Consider the following 21208-nt stretch of genomic DNA (forward strand, 5'->3'; position numbering starts at 1 on the left):
GGGACTTGGTTTTAATCCCGGCCCTGCCAAGCATTTGTTGTGTGATCTTGGGCAAGTTACTCAACTTCTCTGTGCCTCAGTTTCCAAACTGTAAAGTGGGGATGATGATGCCGATGATGGTATTTGTTAAGTGCTTACTATGTGCCAAGCACTGTTCTAAGTGCTGGGGTAGAGACAAGGTAATCAGGTTGTCCCACGCGGGGCTCACAGTCTTAATCCCCATTTTACAGATGAGGTACCTGAGGCCCAGAGAAGTTAAATGGCTTGCCCAAGGTCACACAGCAGACAAGTGGTGGAGCCAGGATTAGAACCCACATCCTCTGACTCCCAAATTCATTCAATCATATGTGCTTACTGTGTGCAGAGCACTGTACTAAGCGCTTGGGAAGTACAAGTTGGCAACGTATAGAGACGGTCCCTACCCAACAGTGGGCTCACAGTCTAGAAAACCCGTGTCTTTCCACCTACTCCCTCCTACTTAGACTGAGCCCTTTGTGGGACAGGGACTGTGTCCAACATGATAAACTTGCATCTACCCCAGCACTTAGAACAGTGCTTGACACCTATTAAGCACTTAATAAATACTGTAAAAAAGAAGGATTCCCTGCAGGCATAAGCTAATTTCTCTGCCTGGCCCTTTAACCTGAGCCACTACAGACTTTAGAGCAGCTCAGAAGGCAAAGAAAGGGGAGGACAGAGTTTAGGGATGAGGGCTAGGAAGCAAAACCATTACCTGTTCACCCTTCTACTTAAACCGTGAGCCTCATGCGGGACAGGAATTGTGTCCAGCCTGATTTACTCGTATCTACCCTAGCACTTTGAACAGCGGTGGAGTTCTCAACTAATCAATCGAACACTTACTGAGCACTTTACTGGGTGCAGGGCACTGTACTCATTGTTTGGGAGAGTAGAGTATAACAGGGTTGGTAGACACATTCCCTGCCTACAAGTAATTTACGGTTCAGAGCAGAAGAAAGTGCCCTTCCCATCACTCTTGCAAAAGAAGTTTTTCAGTCTTACGTTGGAATCAGCTCCAAGTGCTTTTTGTAGACATAGCGGGGCTCTCGAAGTGATCTTCCTGTGACATTTCCTTCAGAAATCACTGAACGATCTCAATACCTAACCCCCCAAACTCTAATAATATCCACCATTCAGAAATCTCTAACCAGCTCAGTTCTTATTATCCTCACTTACATCTAGGTGACTACGGATCTGTCCCTTAGCAAATAGATGTGGAGTTTCCACAATTCTTACTCTTTATTTTCTTATGAAGGATTCTAAAACCTTGCAATGCATGTTCTCAAATGGGATATCTCCCACAAAGTGTCATTACCAGTTAGACAGTAAACCCTTTTTTCCCTCTGATTCTGGGTGCACCAATTAATCTGAAGTCTGAAAAGTCTATTAATGTAAAAACAGTAGAGATTGTTGCTTTGATATGTGTCCAAATGATTCCCCATTCACAGATGAGAAGCATGGCCTAGTGGAAAGAGCACACAGTCTGGGAGTCAGAGGACTTGGGTTCTAATCCCGTGTCTATCAGTTGCCTGCTGTGCGACCTTGGCCAAGTATCTTAACTTCTCTGGGCCTCAGTATTTTCATTTGAAAAATGGGGACTCAATGTCTGTTCTCCTTCCTACTTAGACTGTGAGCCAGGAAGTGGGTCTGGTTAATTTGTAGATACCCCAGCGCTCATCATATGATTTTACATTTAAAGTGGTTAAGATAACACTAATCCCAAGGACATTTTGGATTGGGGGCATTAATGGGAAATGGCCATTATCCCATATCAGGAGGAAAAAGCACACATTTCACTCCACCACCACTTGTCTTCTGTGTGACCTTGGGCACGTAACTTCACTGCTCTGTGCCTCAGTTACCTCATTTGTAAAATGAGGATTAAGACTGTGAGCCCTATGTAGGACAGGGACTGTGTCCAACACAATTTGCGTGTATCCACCCCAGCACTTAGTACAGTACCTGACAAATAGTAAGCGCTTAACAAATACCATAATTATCATAATAATTATTATTTTTATTTGATAGAGGACTAGTGGCATTTCAAACATCCTGCCATGGAACTGTAGCTGAGCACAGCAAGAAGGAGAAAATTTGAAGCTGGTAATATAATTATAATATAAAAATGTTTTGTTCTGTTGTCTGTCTCCCCCTTCTAGACTGTGAGCCCGTTGTTGGGTAGAGACTGTCTCTATATGTTGCTGACTTGTACTTCCCAAGCGCTTAGTACAGCGCTCTGCACACAGTAAGCGCTCAATAAATACGACTGAATGAATGAATGAATAAAGGGTCCTTCAAAGGGTGGTCAAGCAAAGAGGCCTGAGAGGTGAAAATACCATTATAAATCTTGACTCCACTCCCCCTAAATACTTTATAGAGAAGGATAACCAAATAAATCTTCCACTATTTGAGATGCCCTATTATTCGACACTGGTATTCCAAGGTAGTGCCATTTGTGTACATTATCAATCTGCATCTTATAACATTGCTCAGTGCTTAGAACAGTGCTTGGCACATACTAAGTGCTTACCAAATACCATAATTATTATCATTATCTGTGCTTGCAAATGCCCATCAGTTTCCATTAAATGTACAGACTCAACACAATGTAGCTAGTTTAATCAGGTGATTGTGATACACTATGACATGGAAATAATTTGCTCATGAAATGCAAACTTCATCCGGGGTCATTCAGAATTTGCGGGGAAACAGCTGAGGGCTCAGTTGGAAGGGTTGGCCACAAAGTTAAAAGTGTTGAGGTAAAAGGTCATCAGAGCAAGAACGGAGACTTCAGAATTAAATCTGACAGCAGAGGCGACCCCCTGAAGAATTTGATAAGTGGAGGTGGTGGCAAAATAGCAAGAGAGAAAGAAATCTAACATCAGCACTTAGAACTGATCCAAGACATCAGTTAGGGGCAAATTTCTGAGCCAGGGATTTTGGTGGAAAAGATGGGGCAGAAGAAAGTAGATGCAGAATAGGAGGATAGCAGAGGTTGGCCATCTTGGATACCAATCAATCAGTCAATCAATCAATTGTACTTATTGAGCACTTACCATGTGCAGAGCACTGTACTAACAGCTTGGGAAGATACAAGGACAGTACACGGAGAAGCAGCATAGCGTATTGGATCTAGCGCTTAGAACAGTGCTCCAGCACTTAGAACAGTGCTTTGCACAAAGTGCTTAATAAATGCCATCATCATTATTATTATTATAGAACAACGGCCTGGAAGTCAGAAAGACCAGGGAGCTAATCTCAGAACCACTACTCGTCTGCTGTGTGACCTCGGGCAAGTCACTTAACTGTGCCTCAGTTACTTTAACTGTAAAATGGGGATGAAGACTGTGAGCCCCATGTGGGTCAGGGAATGCGTTCAACCTTATTAACTTGTATCTACCGCTGTGCTTAGAATAGTGCTTGGTACATAGTAAGCATTTAACAAGTATCCCCGGCCCACGTCATCCCCCGGGCCTGGAATGCCCTCCCTCTGCCCATCCGCCAAGCTAGCTCTCTTCCTCCCTTCAAGGCCCTGCTGAGAGCTCACCTCCTCCAGGAGGCCTTCCCAGACTGAGCCCCTTCTTTCCTCTCCCCCTCGTCCCCCTCTCCATCCCCCCGTCTTACCTCCTTCCCTTCCCCACAGCACCTGTATATATGTATATATGGTTGTACATATTTATTACTCTATTTATTTATTTATTTATTTATTTATTTTACTTGTACATTTCTATCCTACTTATTTTATTTTGTTGGTATGTTTGGTTCTGTTCTCTGTCTCCCCCTTTTAGACTGTGAGCCCACTGTTGGGTAGGGACTGTCTCTATGTGATGCCAATTAGTACTTCCCAAGCGCTTAGTACAGTGCTCTGCACATAGTAAGCGCTCAATAAATACGATTGATTGATTGATTGATCATAATAATAATAATTATTATTATTGCAGTATAACAGAATTAAAAGAGGGTAAAAAACTTCAGCCATGAGTAACGGTGCTTCCTAGGGAAGGGATGAAGAGAAAGTTTCAGACAGATGGTAGATGATAATAATTATGCTATTTGTTAATACTCTTAGTGCAGTGCCAGGCACTGCACTAAGCACTAGAGTGGATACAAGTAAATAGGGTTGGACACAGTCCCTTGTCCCACAAAGGGCTCACAATTTCAATCACCAATTTACAGATGACAGGGACATGATCCCTGTCCTTAAGGAGCTTGCAATCTATTATGCACAGATGAATACCTAATTAGTAGTGTTGGATGGTGACTGTGGAAAAAAGAGTCAGAACTAAGGGGCAGCAGCAGGATAATCTGTGCCTCAGTTCCCTCATCTGAAAAATAATAATAATTATAATAATTATGGCATTTGTTAAGTGCCAGGCACTGTACTAAGTGCTGGATGGGGATTAAGACTGTGAGCCCCATGTGGGTCATGGACTGTGTGGATTACCTGATTACCTTGTATCTACCCAGGCCCAGAGAGGTTAAATGACTTGCCCAAGGTCATAGAGCAGACTCAAGGCAGAGCAGGGATTAGAACCCGTGACTTTCTGACTCCTGGGCCTGTGCTCTATCCACTATATGCCATGCTGCATTCACTCTTTTTTTTCCTGATATAATAAGTGGTCAGTAATAAATGCTTTAAAAGGTCCAAAAGTTCAAGGTCAACTACTCAGTGAGAGACTCAAACAGGAAATCACCTCTGCCTTCCCCACAACTCCCTCCTCCCCCTTTCTCAAGCCTCCACACTTCTGCAGTGATCAGGAGATAGGTAATCAGGGAGGACAATGACAGCCAAAGGAAATGTGTCAGATGTATGGCTAGAGCCTAATGCCCAGAAAGAAATCATTCAGGCTCTGAAGGAAGAGCACAGGCATGGGAGTCAAAGGACCTGGGCTCCTTATCTTCTCTCCCAAACTCTGTTCTCTCCCTGACTCTCCTATCACTGTGGATGGCACAACCATCCTTCCCAATTTCACAAGCCCGCAACCTTGGTGTCACCCTTGACTCCACTCTCTCATTCACCCCACATAGCCGATTCATCACCAAAGCCTGCTGGACTCACCTTCACAACACTGCCAAGATCCACCCTTTCCTCTCCATCCAAACCGCTACCATGTTAGTACAATCACTCATCCTATCCCGACTGGATTACTGCATCAGCCTCTTCTGACCTCCCAACCTCCTGTCTCTCCCCACTTCAGTCCATACTTCACTCTGCTGCCTGGATTATCTTTTCACATAAACGCTCTGGGCATGTCACCCCCTCCTCAAAAATCTCTAGTGGTTGTCTATAAACGTTCATATGAAGCAAAAACTCCTCAATATTGGCTTCAAAGCTCTCCATCACCTTGCCCCCTCCTACCTCTCCTCCCTTCTCTCCTTCGCCAACCCAGCCCGCTCACTCTGCTCCTCTGGTGCTAACCTTCTCACTGTGCCTCCTTGTCACCTGTTCCACCATCGTCCCCTGGCCCACATCCTACCTCTGGCTTGGAATGCCCTCCCTCCTCAAATCTGCCAAACTATCACACTTACCCCCTTCAAAGCCCTACTGAAGGCTCACCTTCTCCAAGAGGCCTTCCCAGACTAAGCCCCCTTTTCCTCAGCCCCCCCCCATAGCTCCGACTCGCTCCCTTTGCTCTATCCCCTTCCCCGCCCCGCAGCACTTGTATATATATGTACATATCTATAATTCTATTTATTTATATTAATGCCTGTTTACTTGTTTGATGTGTATACATCTATAATTCTATTTATTCATACTGATGACTGTTTACTTGTTTCGATGTCTGTCTCCCCCCTTCTAGACTGTGAGCCGAGTGTGGGCAGGGATTGTCTCTCTTTATTGCTGAATTGTACTTTCCAAGCGCTTAATACAGTGCTCTCTACAAAGTAAGCACTCAATAAATCCAATTGAATGAATGAAAGCATGAATGAATAATTCCAACTCTGCCACTTTGCTGTGTGACCTTGGACAAGTCACTTAACTTGTCTGTGCCTCAGTTACCTCCTCTGTAAAATGCGGATTGAGACTATGATCCCTTTGTGGGGCAGGAACTGTGCACAACCCAATTATCTAATATCTACCCCAGTGCTTTGTACAGTGCCTGGCACATAGTACGTGCTTGACAAAAACTATAAAAAAGTACAAAACAGAAGTTACAGCTGCATATACACTTGTATGCACAAAGCCCAGCATGGTGTCAGTCAATCAATCAGGAGTATTTATTGAGCAAACCCTACACAGAGCATTGGTGCTTGGGAGGGTACAGTGGAATTAGTAGACATGATCCCTGTCCTTAAGGAACTTGCAATCTGTTATGTACAGATGAATATCTAATTAGTAGTGTTTGATGGTGACTGTGGAAAAAAGAGTTGGAATTAAGGAGTAGCAGCAGGATAATCTGTGCCTCAAGTCCCTCATCTGTAAAATAATAATAATCATAATAATTACGGCATTTGTTAAGTGTATATTATGTGCCAGGTACTGTACTAAGTGCTGGATGGGGATTAAGACTGTGAGCTCCATGTGGGTCATGGACTGTGAGGATTACCCGATTACCTTGTATCTACCCCAGCATTTAGAACAATGCCTGGCACATAATAAGTGATTAACAAGTACCATTAAAAATAAAAATAAAACAGGGTAAAGAAAATGTGTGCACAGCCCAGGGAGAGTCAGACATGGAAAAAGAAGAGCAGCCATAGGAATTCATTCACTGACCCCCTACTTTATTTTGGAAGAAGGTAATATAATCACCGGCATTGAAAAAAGGAAAGAAGGTGTTTTTGTTCTGTTTTGTTGAATGGTACTTGATAAGTGCTTACCCCATGCGATGCACTGTACTAAAAGCTGGGATACCTCCAAGATAGTCATACTTAAGATGGTCCCTATTCCACATGTGGCTCAGATCTAAGTAGGAGGGAGCAGGATTTAATCCCCATTTAATTGATAAGAAAACTGAGCCACAGAACTGTTAAATGACTTGCCCAAGTTTATATAACAGACAAGTGGCAGAGATGGGATTAGAACCCAGCTCCAATGATTCCCAGGCCTGTGCTTTTTCTTCCAGGCCACACTGCTTCTGGTGGGAATAAGTCATTTGCTTAAGGGTTGTTGAAGATACCAATGATACCTATAATTGAATGGTAATAATAATTGTGATATTTGTTAAGTACTTACTATGTCGCCAGGCACTGTACTAAGCTCTAGGGTGGATACAAGATAATGGGTTTAGACACAGTCCCTGTTCCAAATAGGGTTTACAGTCCTAATCCCCATTTTAATAAATGAGGTAACGGAGGCACAGAGAAGTTAGGTGACTTACCCGTGGTCACACAGCAAGCAAGTGGCAGAGCCAGAATTACAACCCAGGTCCTCTGACTCCTAGGCTCATGCTCTTTTCACTAGGCTATAGTTCTTCTCACTGTGCTTTTCATGGCATAGAGACAGTAAACTCCTTGAACTCCTCAAAGGCAGGGATCATGCCTACAAAGTCTACTGTACTCTGCCAAATGCTTAGTACAGTGCTTAAACCCAATAAGCTCTTAATAAATGCCACTGCTTGATTTCTTGATGACTGCATCCAGAATCCAAAGTCAGCCAAGGAGCTGGTGATGAATTCAGGGGATGGGGACAATTCTTTAAACATTAACTTTCCACTTAGAAAATGTAGGAAACTCTGTCTCCCTCAGCTTTTCCCCACCCCCACAATTTCCCTTGACTTCACACCCACCTAAGGGTAACAAAGTGTAAATTATCACTCTCTGGGTGCTGAGCAGTCACCATAACCCAGGGGACTCTTTTATACTGTACGCTCCCAAGCACTTAGTACAGCGCTCTTTACTCAGTAAGCGCTCAATAAAGACAATTGATTGATTAACTGATTCCCTCTAGACTGCAAGCTCAATGTGGACTGGGAATGTGTCTGTTATATTGTTATACTGTCGTCTCCCAAGCACTTAGAACAGTACTCTTCACTAGGTAAGCGCTCAATAAATACGATTGATTGATTGGCTCACTATAAGAAGTTAATACTTACACATTTATTTATACCTATTCTTAGCATGTGTTCAAATATATGTTCCTTCAAGAGTAGATTCCATTTTTTATTTGGATTATTCTAGTTATAAATAGGTGGGTTCTTTTAAGGTATTTGTGAAGCACTTACTATGTGTCATACACTGTTCTAAGAGCTGGGGTCGATACAAGTTAATTGGGCCAGATACAATACCTGTCCCACAGGAGGCTCACAGTCTAACTAGGAGTGAGAACATGCACTGAATCCCCATTTTGCAGTTGAAGAAACTGAGACACAGAGGGGTTAAGTGACTTACCCAAGGTCACCCAGCAGAGAGTGGCAGAGCTGGGATTAGAACCGAGGTTCTCCAATTCTCAGGCCCAGGCTTTATCCCCTAGACTATACTGCTTCTCTAAGTACGATTCCCCCATTAGATTGCTAGTCCTTGTGAACAGGGAATGTGCCTACTAACTCTGTTATATTGCACTCTCCAAAATGCTTAGTTCAGTACTCCACACACAGTAATCACTCAATAAATATGATTTACTGTTTGATTCATCGATTTTACTTTTCCAAGTTCTTAGCACAGTACATGGCAGCCAATTGGTGCTCAATAACTACCAATACCAGAACTTGATTGCTTTATTTTATCTAGGTTTTGTATTGAAAGAACTCCTGAATCTACTGGTTCATTTTCTTTATGCACTTCAAAGCCGGAGAGAGCATAACAAAGGTGGAATAGTTGGAGATGGAGCAATACTCTGCATTCATGCAACACAACATTTTTTCAAGCAAAAATGAAAAACCACACTTATATGGAAGATCTGAAAATGGTAGCTTCATCAATTCATGGTCAAATTATGTACACAGAATAGAGGGTGTTAGGAGTATAGATCACAGCCAGAAAATAGAAATCAAGCAGCCTGTCCTATGGAAAGAGCACAGGCCTGAGAGTCAGAGAACCTGAATTTTGCTCCCAGCTCTGCCAATTACTTGCTTCGTGACCTTGAGCAACTCACTTAAATTCTGTTCTCTCCCGTTTCCTCAACTGCAAAATAGGAATTAAATACCTATTTTCTCTCCTATTCAGACCACGAGCTCCACATGGGACAGGGACTGTGCCAGACCTAATCAACTTGTACCTAACCCAGCGCTTAGAACAGTATTCGACACATAGCAAGCAGTTAACCATTAACATTAAAAATATATATAAAAATAAGCCTGCTGACCAAGTATGCCCAGATCAAAACTCTTTTAACTGGTAGAAGGGAAGCAAAAGAGCAAAGGAATTGATACTGCAGCTACACAACACTACCCCACATAAACAGGAATAAAATGGAGCACAAGTCTGCCCTTAAAAACAGGGTCTAAAACCAGCTTTATTGGCAAATGGGGGAAATGTAATCTAAACAATAGATCAACGGCTCAACAGTTCTTGCAACCCCAGTGAACACTGCTATTTGCAAGTGCACAAATGTTCAAAAGTTTCTTTTTAGCTGAGTGCCACAACACTTTTTTTCTAGCTTTTATCATTCTCAGGCCCTTCTCTGCAATTTTCAGTGGCGCCTCATGTGTGATTAAAGGAGTTTTGTTGGTCAATGCACAAGATGATTTTGTGCTGATTTGGTTCCTTCAGTTGAGGACTGTCATAAATTTTGTCAAAGACCCTTATACTATCTCAGAGATTAATCACAGGAAACACACACCTACGATTTATGACTCATCCATCGGGTATTAGTTACTTATGGCTGAAGCAACAATGAACCTGCCCCGCTGCAGTCAAAGAATGAATCTTTTCCCTAAGCAGAGGCGAGAGCTTACTACCAGGGAATGGAAACACTACATTATTTCAATAAAAATATTCCAATTAGTGCCGTTAGCAGGAATATCTTGTCATGGAAGAACTGTGTAAAGCAGCATGTCTAGCAGAAAGAGCACACGCCTGGGAGTCAGAAGCCCTGGGTTCTAATCCCCACTCCACTATTTGCCTGCTGTGTGACCTAGGACAAATCAGTTAACTTCTCTGTGCTTCAGTTTCCTCATCTGTAAAATCAAATGTTCTCCCTCCTCTATAAACCATGATCCCCACGTGGGACAGGGACTGTGTTCGATCTGATTATCTTGTATTTATCCCAGTGCTTAGTACAGTGCTTGGTGCATAGTAAGCACTTAAAAATACCACTAGTATTATCATTATTATTATTATTATTATTATTATTATTCTGCATAGGGGGCAACTTTAAAACGTTGGTATTGTAAAATATAGAAGGCTTTACTGGGGGCAAGTGAACAAGTCAAAAGCAGGGAGGGGATAATGGAAATTAGGGAGCATATCAGAAAGGATAAAACAGCTCAAGGAACTCTGGGAACGCTTTAACTCTTTGCCCTTCTGAGGTGGAAAGAGCCCGGGCTTGGGAGTCAGAGGTTGTGGGTTCTAATTCTGCTTCCGCCACTTGTCAGCTGTGTGATTTAGGGCAAGTCACTTCACTTCTCTGGGCCTCAATTCCTTCATCTGTAGAATGGGGATGAAGCCTGTGAGCCCTGCGTGGGACACCCTGATTACCTTGTATCTACCCCAGCGCTTAGAACAGCACATAGTAAATGCTTAACAAATGCCATTATTATTATTATCATTATCTCAGAACAGACCTTCTTGCCCACTCCACATCCTTTTCCTCCTTCAGTCCCTGCAGAAAATTGGAACATTCCCCATTCATTCATTCAATCGTATTTATTGAGCGCTTACTGTGTGCAGAGCACTGTACTAAGCGCTTGGGAAGTACAAGTTGGCAACATATAGAGACGGTCCCTACCCAACAGCGGGCTCACATTCATGTCCCAAGAAGCAGGGACTGAAAACAGGCAAGCCCCGTAGCCAAGGAAGATTCTAGTTACGGGAAGAACCTCTGAGAAGTGAAAGTGCAGTCTTCAATATTGAAGCCATGCCCGCCTCAACCGAGTTTCGCTGGATAGAACATGTACTTTCCAGCTGCTAGGAGGTGAGATGAAATTAGGAAACCGAAAGCCAGGAAGGGGGAGGAAGTTTTTTCGGACGCAGCAAAACAAAGCCGCAGAAAACGCCGCATCCTCGCTGAAACCCAGAAGATAACTGCGGCAGACAGACCATTGGGAGCACTGCATTCAAGAAAGAAGGGCTTCCCTTCGTGGAAAAGCTTCTAGATGATTGTGAGGCAAATCATTCACAATACAGGATGGCCTGTGTTTATCTGGTGTGTGGGGGGGACAAGCAGCACTGGACTGACCTTTTTGATACAAACTAGCACTTACAAGTGAACTTCACTATCAGTAATGTCATTTTTGAGCCCAAAGGACTAGTGGAGCTTGTCTACAGTATGTGCTGCATATACCCATACATACACACACAAACATATACAATGTTGTGTGCATGCACACGTGTGTGTGTGAGTGTTATCTTCCATTACAAATATTTTCCTCTGGGACTAGCATCCACAATGACCCACTGAGTAAAGCTTGTTTGGCCGCGAAAGCACTACAGGCCCTCCAGGGATCGTGATTCTGTAACTGAGGAAAGCAGAGATAGAGAGACTAGCCTCAGTGATTTCAGATCTCTTCCTTCTCTCTCAGACACACCCTGGAAGGCCTCTCAACAAAGCCATAACTCCACCAGTAGCTCTAAGTCCTGTCCTGGACTTCCGTAATTCACTGACAAAAATAGGAAAGCAAAACTAAAGTGAAAAATAATAAACTACCTGTTTCAGCCCCTCAAGGGTGCAGAAGGGCAGATTCTGAATGACTATCCAATTCCAGATCATATGTAAAACCACTGCGGGGTGAGAAGCAGCGTGGCTTACTATGTACAGGATTGGCCTGGGAGTCAGAAGGACCTGGGTTCTAACACCAGCTCTACCACTTATCTGCTGTGTGACCTTGGACAAGTCACTTCACTTCTCTGAGCCTCAGTTACCCCATCTGGAAAATGGGAATTAAGACTGTAAACCCCATGTGGGACAGAGATGTGTCCAACCTGATTCGATTATACCTACCCCAGGGCTTACAACAGTGTTTGACACATCAAAATCACTTAAATACCATCACTATTGTTATTATTATTATTTTTTATTATTTATATTATTATTCTCCTGGGCACATATGGAATTCCCAAACCATTCACCAACTTTAATGCTTCAGTCTCATCTCTTTTATACCCGAGGATTCTCCCTCTCATCCACTCGCCCCGAACAAATGACCTCCTGTCACAGAGGTGTTTATGAAGCCTATAACACCTTCCAACATACTGCAGAGACAAAAACTGAATAATGAGAAAATAGGCCACTCTGGAGCCTTACTTTCTTCTGCTCCATCAACTATCATTATTGCCAATTTTGGGAAGAAGCTCTTATGTCCTTCATCTTCTAGGACCCAAAACACCTAGACTGTGAAGCATTTATCTTTTATGCTTCTACAATGTATTATCCCATCTCTTTAGCTTATCGATACGGACAAAATGAATTCCCATTTAAAACCTGGTACGACTCTAAGCGCATTGTGGGCAAGGAATTATATTGTACTCTCTCCAGCCCTTAGTACAGTGCTTTGTGCAGAGTAAGCACTCAATAAATCCAGTGCTTAGAACAATGCTTCGGCACTAGGAGCAGTGCTCAGCACATAGTAAGCGCTTAACATTCATTCATTCATTTATTCAATCGTATTTATTGAGCACTTACTGTGTGCAGAGCACTGTACTAAGCGCTTGGGAAGTACAAGTTGGCAACATATAGAGACGGTCCCTACCCAACAGTGGGCTCACAGTCTAGAAGGGGGACACAAATACCATCGTTATTAATAAGTACGATTGAATGAATGACTTTCTCTCTGACACAAAGTGATAGTTCCCTCAGGTACAACATTAAAATATTGAAACTCTACTTTTTCATAATTCAATTTCCATGTTATTAAAATTAAAATAAATGAATTATATGCTAAAGTATAAAACTGACCAGTTACCAAACCAAAGACCTGCCTTTTCAAACAAAAGGAAAAAGTCCTGAATTTTACGTACATAATAAAAGGCCAAATTAGAACAGAAAGACTACAGAAAAGGGTATGCATTTAGCCTAGCCAAGCTGTTCTCAGCATTTATGCAAAATCAAAGTAGTATTTAGCTTTGTAAACATACAGGGAAAATCAACATGATTGAAATATTAAAATGGCTTTGAAGCCATTTTACTCAATCAATTAATCAATACAAGGTATTTATTTAGTACTTTGTGCAATGCACTGTACTAAACACTTGGGAGAGTACAATATGCTTCAGAATTAACTCTTGCTTACCTATTTACTCTGGTGAGTTATCCACCAAGAACCCTCAGTTTTAGTAACCACTTAAGAAGGGCATTTTGAACAAAAACAGACTGCTTGCATTCATGGAGGAAAAAATGAATCTCTTTTGGGAGGGAAAGCTCCATTGCAATTTCCACTGTTAGACAAAGTGTACAGTGACAATGAATCTGGAGGGGGCAGCTCACTTCAAAAAATACGGGGAAAAAAATTAAGGTTTTTTTATGGTATTTGTTCAGCACTTACTTTGTGCCAGGTACTGTACTAAGCACCGAGGTAGATGAAAGCTAATCAGGTTGGACACAGTCCATGTCCCACATGGGGCTCACAGTCTTTAAATAAACTTATTTACTTTAAAAAACTTGCTCGTTTCCAGTAGTTCCACAAAATGTCACCGAGCAGAAATAGCTTTGTCTGAAATACATTGTAAAGATCAAGATGGTTTGTCAACCCGATTCCATATAATAGACAACACTTTTGCAAGTCTCAAACTCAGACACATAATCTAGCTACATTTGATTTAGAAACACAAAATGTTTCATGCTACTAAAGAAAACTGAATTTTCATTCATCTTATTGCTGCCCCATTTTTCATCCTTTCAATATCTACGATAACTACACATCCAGCCAAAGCCGGGTCCTAAGGAAACACCAGTGGAGGAGTTCAGTGCAAATTTATCTGTCTACTAAAACACTTGAAAATGCTGGAAAATAGATGAAATGGTCTACTATTGATCGAACAAGCACCTGTATGCTGTTGCTCTTTAAAATATCTTAAATAAAAACTGAAGGAAAGCTAGTCAAGGCCCGAAAACAGGGAGTGGAAGACGCGCATCCGAAGATGTTTCACGCCATGTCCGGGATATTTTACAAAAAATTATTGCAATCCTAAGGGGGAAAAGAAATGCTCCAGGGATCTGGAATTGTCCCAAGCTGTTATTTGATCCCCTGTCTGACAATTTGACTTTTTCTCATTTCTCAAACAAAATTAAACCAGATCCAGAAACTGAATATTTGTGAATTTTCAAAGATGTGGGTGCACCTCAAATATAAATATTTGACTCTATTGTCAAACAAGCATCTTCTCTTTTTGATCTGCAGCCATATTTAAGCTGGCCTTCCACTCTTCCAATATTCACAGCTCTGGGTGGGTTCCTGATGCAAGACTGTTCAGTCTTACTTGTAAAAGGAAAAACTTTAAATGGAATAAATTTACAGTCACATACCTGTGACGAAGACATCAAGGTCCAGCAGGACAAGGCCAAATGCCAACAGTTTAAGCCACAAAACCATGGTTATATCTGGAAACCGAGGGAATCCTTATGAAACAGCATACGTCCCTCTGTAAAGTAAAATAATTGTTATCTCTCTGTAAAGATATTTCTTGGCAAAAACGAATCAAAAGTAAAATAACTAGGCACATACGCTGCAGTGTGGGTTTATCAGTGAAAGAGCAATTTCCTCTGTCGCCTAAATTCAAACCACTTGTTCGCTACATACACGGCTGGATAGTGATGTGAGATTCGGTTTACCTACTTCTCAAAATTGCTGTACGGAAGTCTATCTGTTTCCAGGAAGTTTGAGAGAGTTGTTTAAAGTTAGAGCAATGATGTCTTACTTCCTTAATTTGGACCCCTCACTCTCCTTCAATGAGAAGTACTCTGCCTCAGCAGAAAACTATTTTTTCTGAGAGATTATAGTCACTTGTTCAGATAATAATTTAATGAACGTGGGCAACAATTATTTACAATGCATCATTTTAGACACTCTTGATTGTTTGCCTGTTAGAAGAGATTTAAAAACTTGTCCAGGGTAATGAACCCAGATTATCAGAGGGACAAAGGGATAACAATCCAAAGAATAACTTTTCCAGCTACTTACTCCTTTAAGTCCTATTCTTCCAAATGCGGCGTCTTGAACCCCCCTTCACCAAATTGATAGTGGTAAGGACTGACTTTTTCAACATGCAAATTGCGCTTCCGTGAGATGAAATTGACCTGTATGCAAATAAAGGTCAATTTTGACGGGGTAGATACAAGTTAATCAGATGTTTTCAAGCAGTTATGATCATAAGAACAGACTCACATACCCCCTGAAATGGGACAACAAAGCCAACATTTTGCACCAAATACAGTCATTAGATTTTTGTTCCCCCAAATCTGAAGGACTGTCTGGGATGTGGCTAGGCTTATTTTTCCTTATTGAAAATTGATCCCAACTGGCTCCCTATTGTTCATTCCGAAATGAAAGACGGAGGACACTCACCCTTTGTCAAATCAATCAATCAATTGTAATTACTGAGCACTTAAACTGTACTAAGCACTTGGAAGAGTACAATATAACAATATAACTGAGTTGGTAGACATGTTCCCTACACACAACGAGCTTACAGTCTAGAGAGGGAGACAGATATTAATATAAATAAATACATTACAGATATGTACATAAGTGCTGTGGGTCTGAGGGAGGAGTGAATAAAGAGAACAAATCTAAGTGCAAGGGAGATGCAGAAGGGAGTGGGAGAAGAAGAAATGAGGGTTTAGTCAGGGAACGATACCTGAACCCTACTTTGCAAGGAGTAAATAACTAAATAAGCAAGGTAAGGCTCTTTGGTAATAAAAGTACCAGCTAGAAACATAGTTTTGTTGGTTTTTTTTATTTAGGAGAAGCAGCATGGCTTAGTAGAAAGAGCACGGGCTTGGGAGTCAGAGATTGTGGGTTCTAATCCCTGCTCTGCCACTTGCCTGCTGTGTGACTTTGGGCAAACCACTTAACTTCTCTGTGCCTGTTACCTCATCTGTAAAATGGGGATTAAAACTGTGAGCCTCACGTGGGACAACCCGATAACTTTGTATCTACCCCAATGCTTAGAACAGTGCCTGGCACATAGTAAGCGCTTAACAAACACTATCATTATTATTATTATTCTGAAAGCCCCAGGTGTTCTGCAAATTCTCTGTAATAATAATAATAATAGCATTTATTAAGCGCTTACTGTGTGCCAAACACTGTTCAAAGTGCTGGGGAGGTTACAAGGTGATCAGGTTGTCCCACAGGGGGCTCACAGTCTTCATCCCCATTTTACAGATAAGGGAACTGAGGCCCAGAGAAGTAAAGTGACTTGCCCAAAGTCACACAGCTGGCAGTTGGCAGAGCCAGGATTTGAACCCCTGACCTCGGACTCCAAAGCCCGGGCTCTTTCCACTGAGCCATGCTGCTTCTCTCTCTTGAGAGCCAGTGTACATCATTGGCTCTCAACCAGCATTTGGAAGAATCCACTGGAATTGCGATATTGGTGTCAATGCAATTTTTTCCTCTCTGGAACCCCAAACAAAAGTTCCCAAACATGGCCCTCTTGTGCCAGAACTCCACCATCACCCCCAGCCCCAACCCAAACTTTGATGCCAGTTGAGGGCTTTGGTGAAATTTTGAAGCCTGTTTAAGATTTTCATTCTGGAAAACAAACAGCCAATTTTAATTGGATGAGCACAAAGTAAAATCAAGTCCATATCCTTGTTGTTTCAAAGTCAACTGCTTGCATCTGCTGAAAACATTGAAACCTCATAAACATGCACTAAGATAGAGAAAACATCCACACATTGGTTCTGAGGGGCAAGTAAGAATCTGATACAAACACCCGGCCCCCGCCACCCCCTCAGCCCCCCCGCTAGCTAGAATTTCTGGGAAAAGCTAATTCCATACTTTTGATTGATTCATTCATTCATTCAATCGTACTAATTGAGCACTTACTGGGTGCAGAGCACTGTACTAAGCACTTGGGAAGTACAAATCAACAACATATAGAGATAGTCCCTACCCAACAACCGGGCTCATAGTCTAGAATCTATTCAGAAGCATGGGATTCTGTTCATTGGCTAATTGGGCTGAATTATGGTACTTGTTTAGCACTTACTCTGTACTAAGCACTGTTCTATCAATCAATCAATCGTATTTATTGAGTGCTTACTGTGTGCAGAGCACTGTATTAAGCACTTGGGAAGTACAAGTTGGCAACATATAGAGACGGTCCCTACCCAACAGTGAGCTCACAGTCTAGAAGGGGGAGACAGAGAACAAAACAAAACATATTAACAAAATAAAATAAATAGAATAGATAGAATAGTAAAATAAATAAAAAAATAGAGTAATAAATACGAACAAATATATATACATATATACAGGTGCTGTGGGGAAGGGAAGGAGGTAAAGGGGGTGGATGGAGAGGGGAAGCAGGGGGAGAGGAAGGAGGGGGCTCAGTCTGGGAAGGCCTCCTGAAGGAGGTGAGCTCTCAGTAGGGCCTTGAAGGGAGGAAGAGAGCTAGCTTGGCGGATGTGGGTAGTTCTAAGCACTAGAATAAATACAAGTTAATCAAGTTAACTGAGAAGCAGCTTGGCTTAGTTGAAAGAGCATGGACTTGGGAGTCAGAGGTCATTGGTTCTAATCCTGGTACTGCCACTTACCTGCTGTGTGACTTTGGGCAAGCCACTTAACTTCTCTGTGCCTCAGTTACCTCAAATGTAAAATGGGGATTAAGTCTGAGAGCCTTAAGTGGGACAACCTAATTACCATGTATCTACTCCAGCGCTTAGAACACTGCTTGGCACATAATAAGTGCTTAACAAATATCATTATTATTATTATTAAGTTGGATTCAGTCCTTGTCCCATAAGGAACTAACACTCTTAATCCCCATTTTACAGATGATGTAACTGAGGAACAGAAAATCAAATGACTTGCCCAATTACACAGCAGACATCATGACGGAGTCAGGATTAGAACTCAGGTCCCTCTGACTGTCTGTCTTCACTTGACACATACCGGGAGTTCTGAGGGGGGCCTGAAGTCTCCGTGTGTGTGTGTGTGTGTGTGTGTGTGTGTGTGTGCATGTGGACATGTGTGAAAAAATACAGTGTAAATCCACCAGCTATTGTATTGTGAAGAGAAAATTGGAAATCAAATAGTGTGCACACAGGTCATTAGTTAGTGAATTAGCTTTTCTTTAAAGAAAACTCCTTGAAATCTCTAGAGGGGAAAAAAGACGCAAGTCTAAGCTATACAATCCTTTGAGATGACTAAATTAGACACATGCTACGGAGCCATAAATTTACTGTAACTAGTCCTGCCTTGGGGCAAACTGCCAATGGAGAACATGGTTTCCTGAATATCTTAGCCTGTTAAAATGCTCCGAAAGGGCCAGCCCATGGTGAAGTCAGTCTGAATCGAAGGCGTGAAAACTCACATTCAGAAATGGCGAGAGGTGACAAGTGACTTGTCATTTCATAGTTCAGGCTGAGAACCACGAGAATGCATCAAGATTTGACCTCAAAACAGTAGTCCAGGAACCATTTTAGTGGGGTCTCATTTACATCTTTTTTATTTTTAGTAGTATTTATTAAGCTCTTGCTACATAAAGCAGCATGGCTCAGTGGAAAAAGCACGGGCTTTGGAGTCAGAGGTCATGGGTTCAAATCCCCACTCCACCAATTGTCAGCTGTGTGACTTTGGGCAAGTCACTTAACTTCTCTGTGCCTCAGTTACCTCATCTGTAAAATGGGAAGTAAGGCTGTGAGCCCCCCCTGGGACAACCTGATCATCACCTTGTAACCTCCCCAGTGCTTAGAACAGTGCTTTGCACATAGTAAGCACTTAATAAATGCCATTATTATTTATTATTTATTATTACATTCAGGCACAGTACTAAACTCTTGGGTAGCTGCAACATAATCAGATTGGACACAGTCCCTGTCTCACACAGGGCTCATGGTCCTAGTCCCCATTTTACAGATATAACTGAAGCACAGAGAAATTAAGTGAGTTGCCCAAAGTTACACAGCAGACAGGTGGCGGAGCCAGGATTAGAACCCAGGTGCTCCAACTGCCAAGACTATGTTCTTTCATTGATTCATTCATTCAGTTGTATTTATTGAGCACTTGGGAGAATACAAAATAACAATAAAGAGATACATTCCCTGTCCACAATGAGTTTATAGTCTAGAGGGGAGCTTACAGTCTAGAGGGGAGCTTTTTCCTTTAGGTCATTCTGCTTCCACCTCTAATAAAGGTGCTACAGTTGGGCCTATGAGAATGGAAGAGTTTTAAGCCACAAACCCTTCCTAAGTGCAGCACCCATTCAAATCTCCCCCCATTCTGCTCTACCACTGAAATTTCATTACTCCCTCGGTCATCTCCTTTCTTAAATCAATATTTACTAGGGGAAAATCACATCAGCTGACCAGGAAATGATTTTAAAATTGCACCATAATTAGAGTGTAAAACCCCAAACTTTTCCAAGATTGCTGCTCTCGCTGAAGACACAGCAGGGCCAAGAAGCAATTTCCACTCCCCACCCCCTAGAAAACACCACTCTCTTCTCCTAAGGAAACTTGATCCAAGGGTCTTGTTCGAATGTTTTCTTGTTTGCCACCAAGAATCACAATATACCCAATCTAGCTACCTCAAGGGTTTTCATTATACCATGTGGATGTAATGAAAGAATTAGGAAATATTCTTTGCACAGCATGAATCTTTTCTAGTATAACATGATCCACAATCTGGTGCAAGTAAATTCAGTGGTGATGATGATGGTGGTATTTGTTAAGCACTTACCATGAGCCAAGTACTGTACTAAATGCTGGGGTAGAAACAAGATATTCAGGTCAGACATAGTCCCTCACCCAGATGGGGCTCATAGTCAAGGGGGGTGGGAGAACAGATATTGAATCCCCCTTTAGCAGATGAGGAAACTGAGTTAAGTGACTTTCCCAAGGTCACAGAGCAAGCCAGTAGCAGAGGTAGGATTAGAACTCAGGTCCTCTGACTCCCAAGCAATTTCCCAGGTAATTTCCCATGGTAACGGTTGTGCATGAGTATGCTTTTGATCATAGCATGATGCACTTATACTTCCCAGCTTCTGCCTCAACCTTACAACAGCATAGTGTTCTGTGTCTCTGTATTCTTGCAACCTTACAAATATGATAAACATAAGACTAATAAATATGATAAAATAGCAAAGAATGGTAAGAATGTAAAAGCATTTTACTAGGGGTGGCCATAACAATAATGTAGGAATTATTATTGAAAAATTTCAGCTGTGGTAGTATTTTTGAACCATCCTGCCTCTAACACATTAATTCATATTGGATCAATGAGCACTAAAACAAAATTTTCCCATAATAGGATATTCTTCCAAGAAACCTCCCCCATATTACACTAGAACTCCCTTTACTGACCCCAGATGAAGTCAGAACTGATGTGATACACACTGCTTGGGCATTCCTGCAGGTTAAGAGGATTTTTTCTTTGATTAAGGATCAGCAACAACAACAATAATGATAATGATATTAATTGAGGTATTTGTTAAGCCCTCACTTGGTGTAAAGCCCTGTTCCAAGAGCTAGAAAAGATATAAAATTAACAGGTCAGACACAGTCCCTGTCCCTCACAGGGCTGATAATCTAATATCTCCCTCTCCCTCTAGACTGTGAGCTCATTTTGGGAAGGGAATGTATCAGTTTGTTGTTATAGTGTATGTTCCCAAGTGCTTTGTACAGTGCTTTGCACACAGTAAGTGCTCAATAAATACTATTGAATGAATAAATGAATGAATAAGTAGGAGGGAGAACTGGTACTGACCAGGCATCTTTCAGAAACAACAAATGATTTCAAGAATACAGGTGCAGAGACCCACTTTTAAGCATGAGAAAGTAGCCACGTACACAAATGACCTCTCTGACCTTTTCTCTCCCGCTTTTGTACACAAAGGACCCCATTAATGCCAATCATGTTAAACGGGTCATCTTTCTACAAAAACGTTCAGGACATGTCACCCCTGTCCTCTAATCACGCCAGTGATTCAC

At 41.9% G+C, this 21208-nt stretch overlaps 1 protein-coding gene across 3 annotated transcripts in view; it reads right to left on the reverse strand.

Annotated features, from left to right (window-relative positions):
- The window catches only part of PTPRC (protein tyrosine phosphatase receptor type C), a 178696-nt gene extending 163834 nt beyond the window's left edge, over positions 1-14862 (reverse strand). For all 3 annotated transcript variants that reach the window (XM_038745370.1, XM_038745369.1, XM_038745372.1), the window contains exons 1-2: positions 14778-14862; positions 14579-14694 (exon numbers count right to left, since the gene is read on the reverse strand). In XM_038745370.1, the coding sequence (XP_038601298.1) occupies positions 14579-14645 (67 nt within the window). In that variant the 5' untranslated portion in view covers positions 14646-14694; positions 14778-14862. The remainder of the gene's footprint in view (positions 1-14578; positions 14695-14777) is intronic.
- Positions 14863-21208: the final 6346 nt, after the last annotated feature.

This window comes from Tachyglossus aculeatus, chromosome 4 (genome assembly GCF_015852505.1).
Source record: "Tachyglossus aculeatus isolate mTacAcu1 chromosome 4, mTacAcu1.pri, whole genome shotgun sequence".
NCBI classification, from domain to species: Eukaryota; Metazoa; Chordata; class Mammalia; order Monotremata; family Tachyglossidae; genus Tachyglossus; species Tachyglossus aculeatus.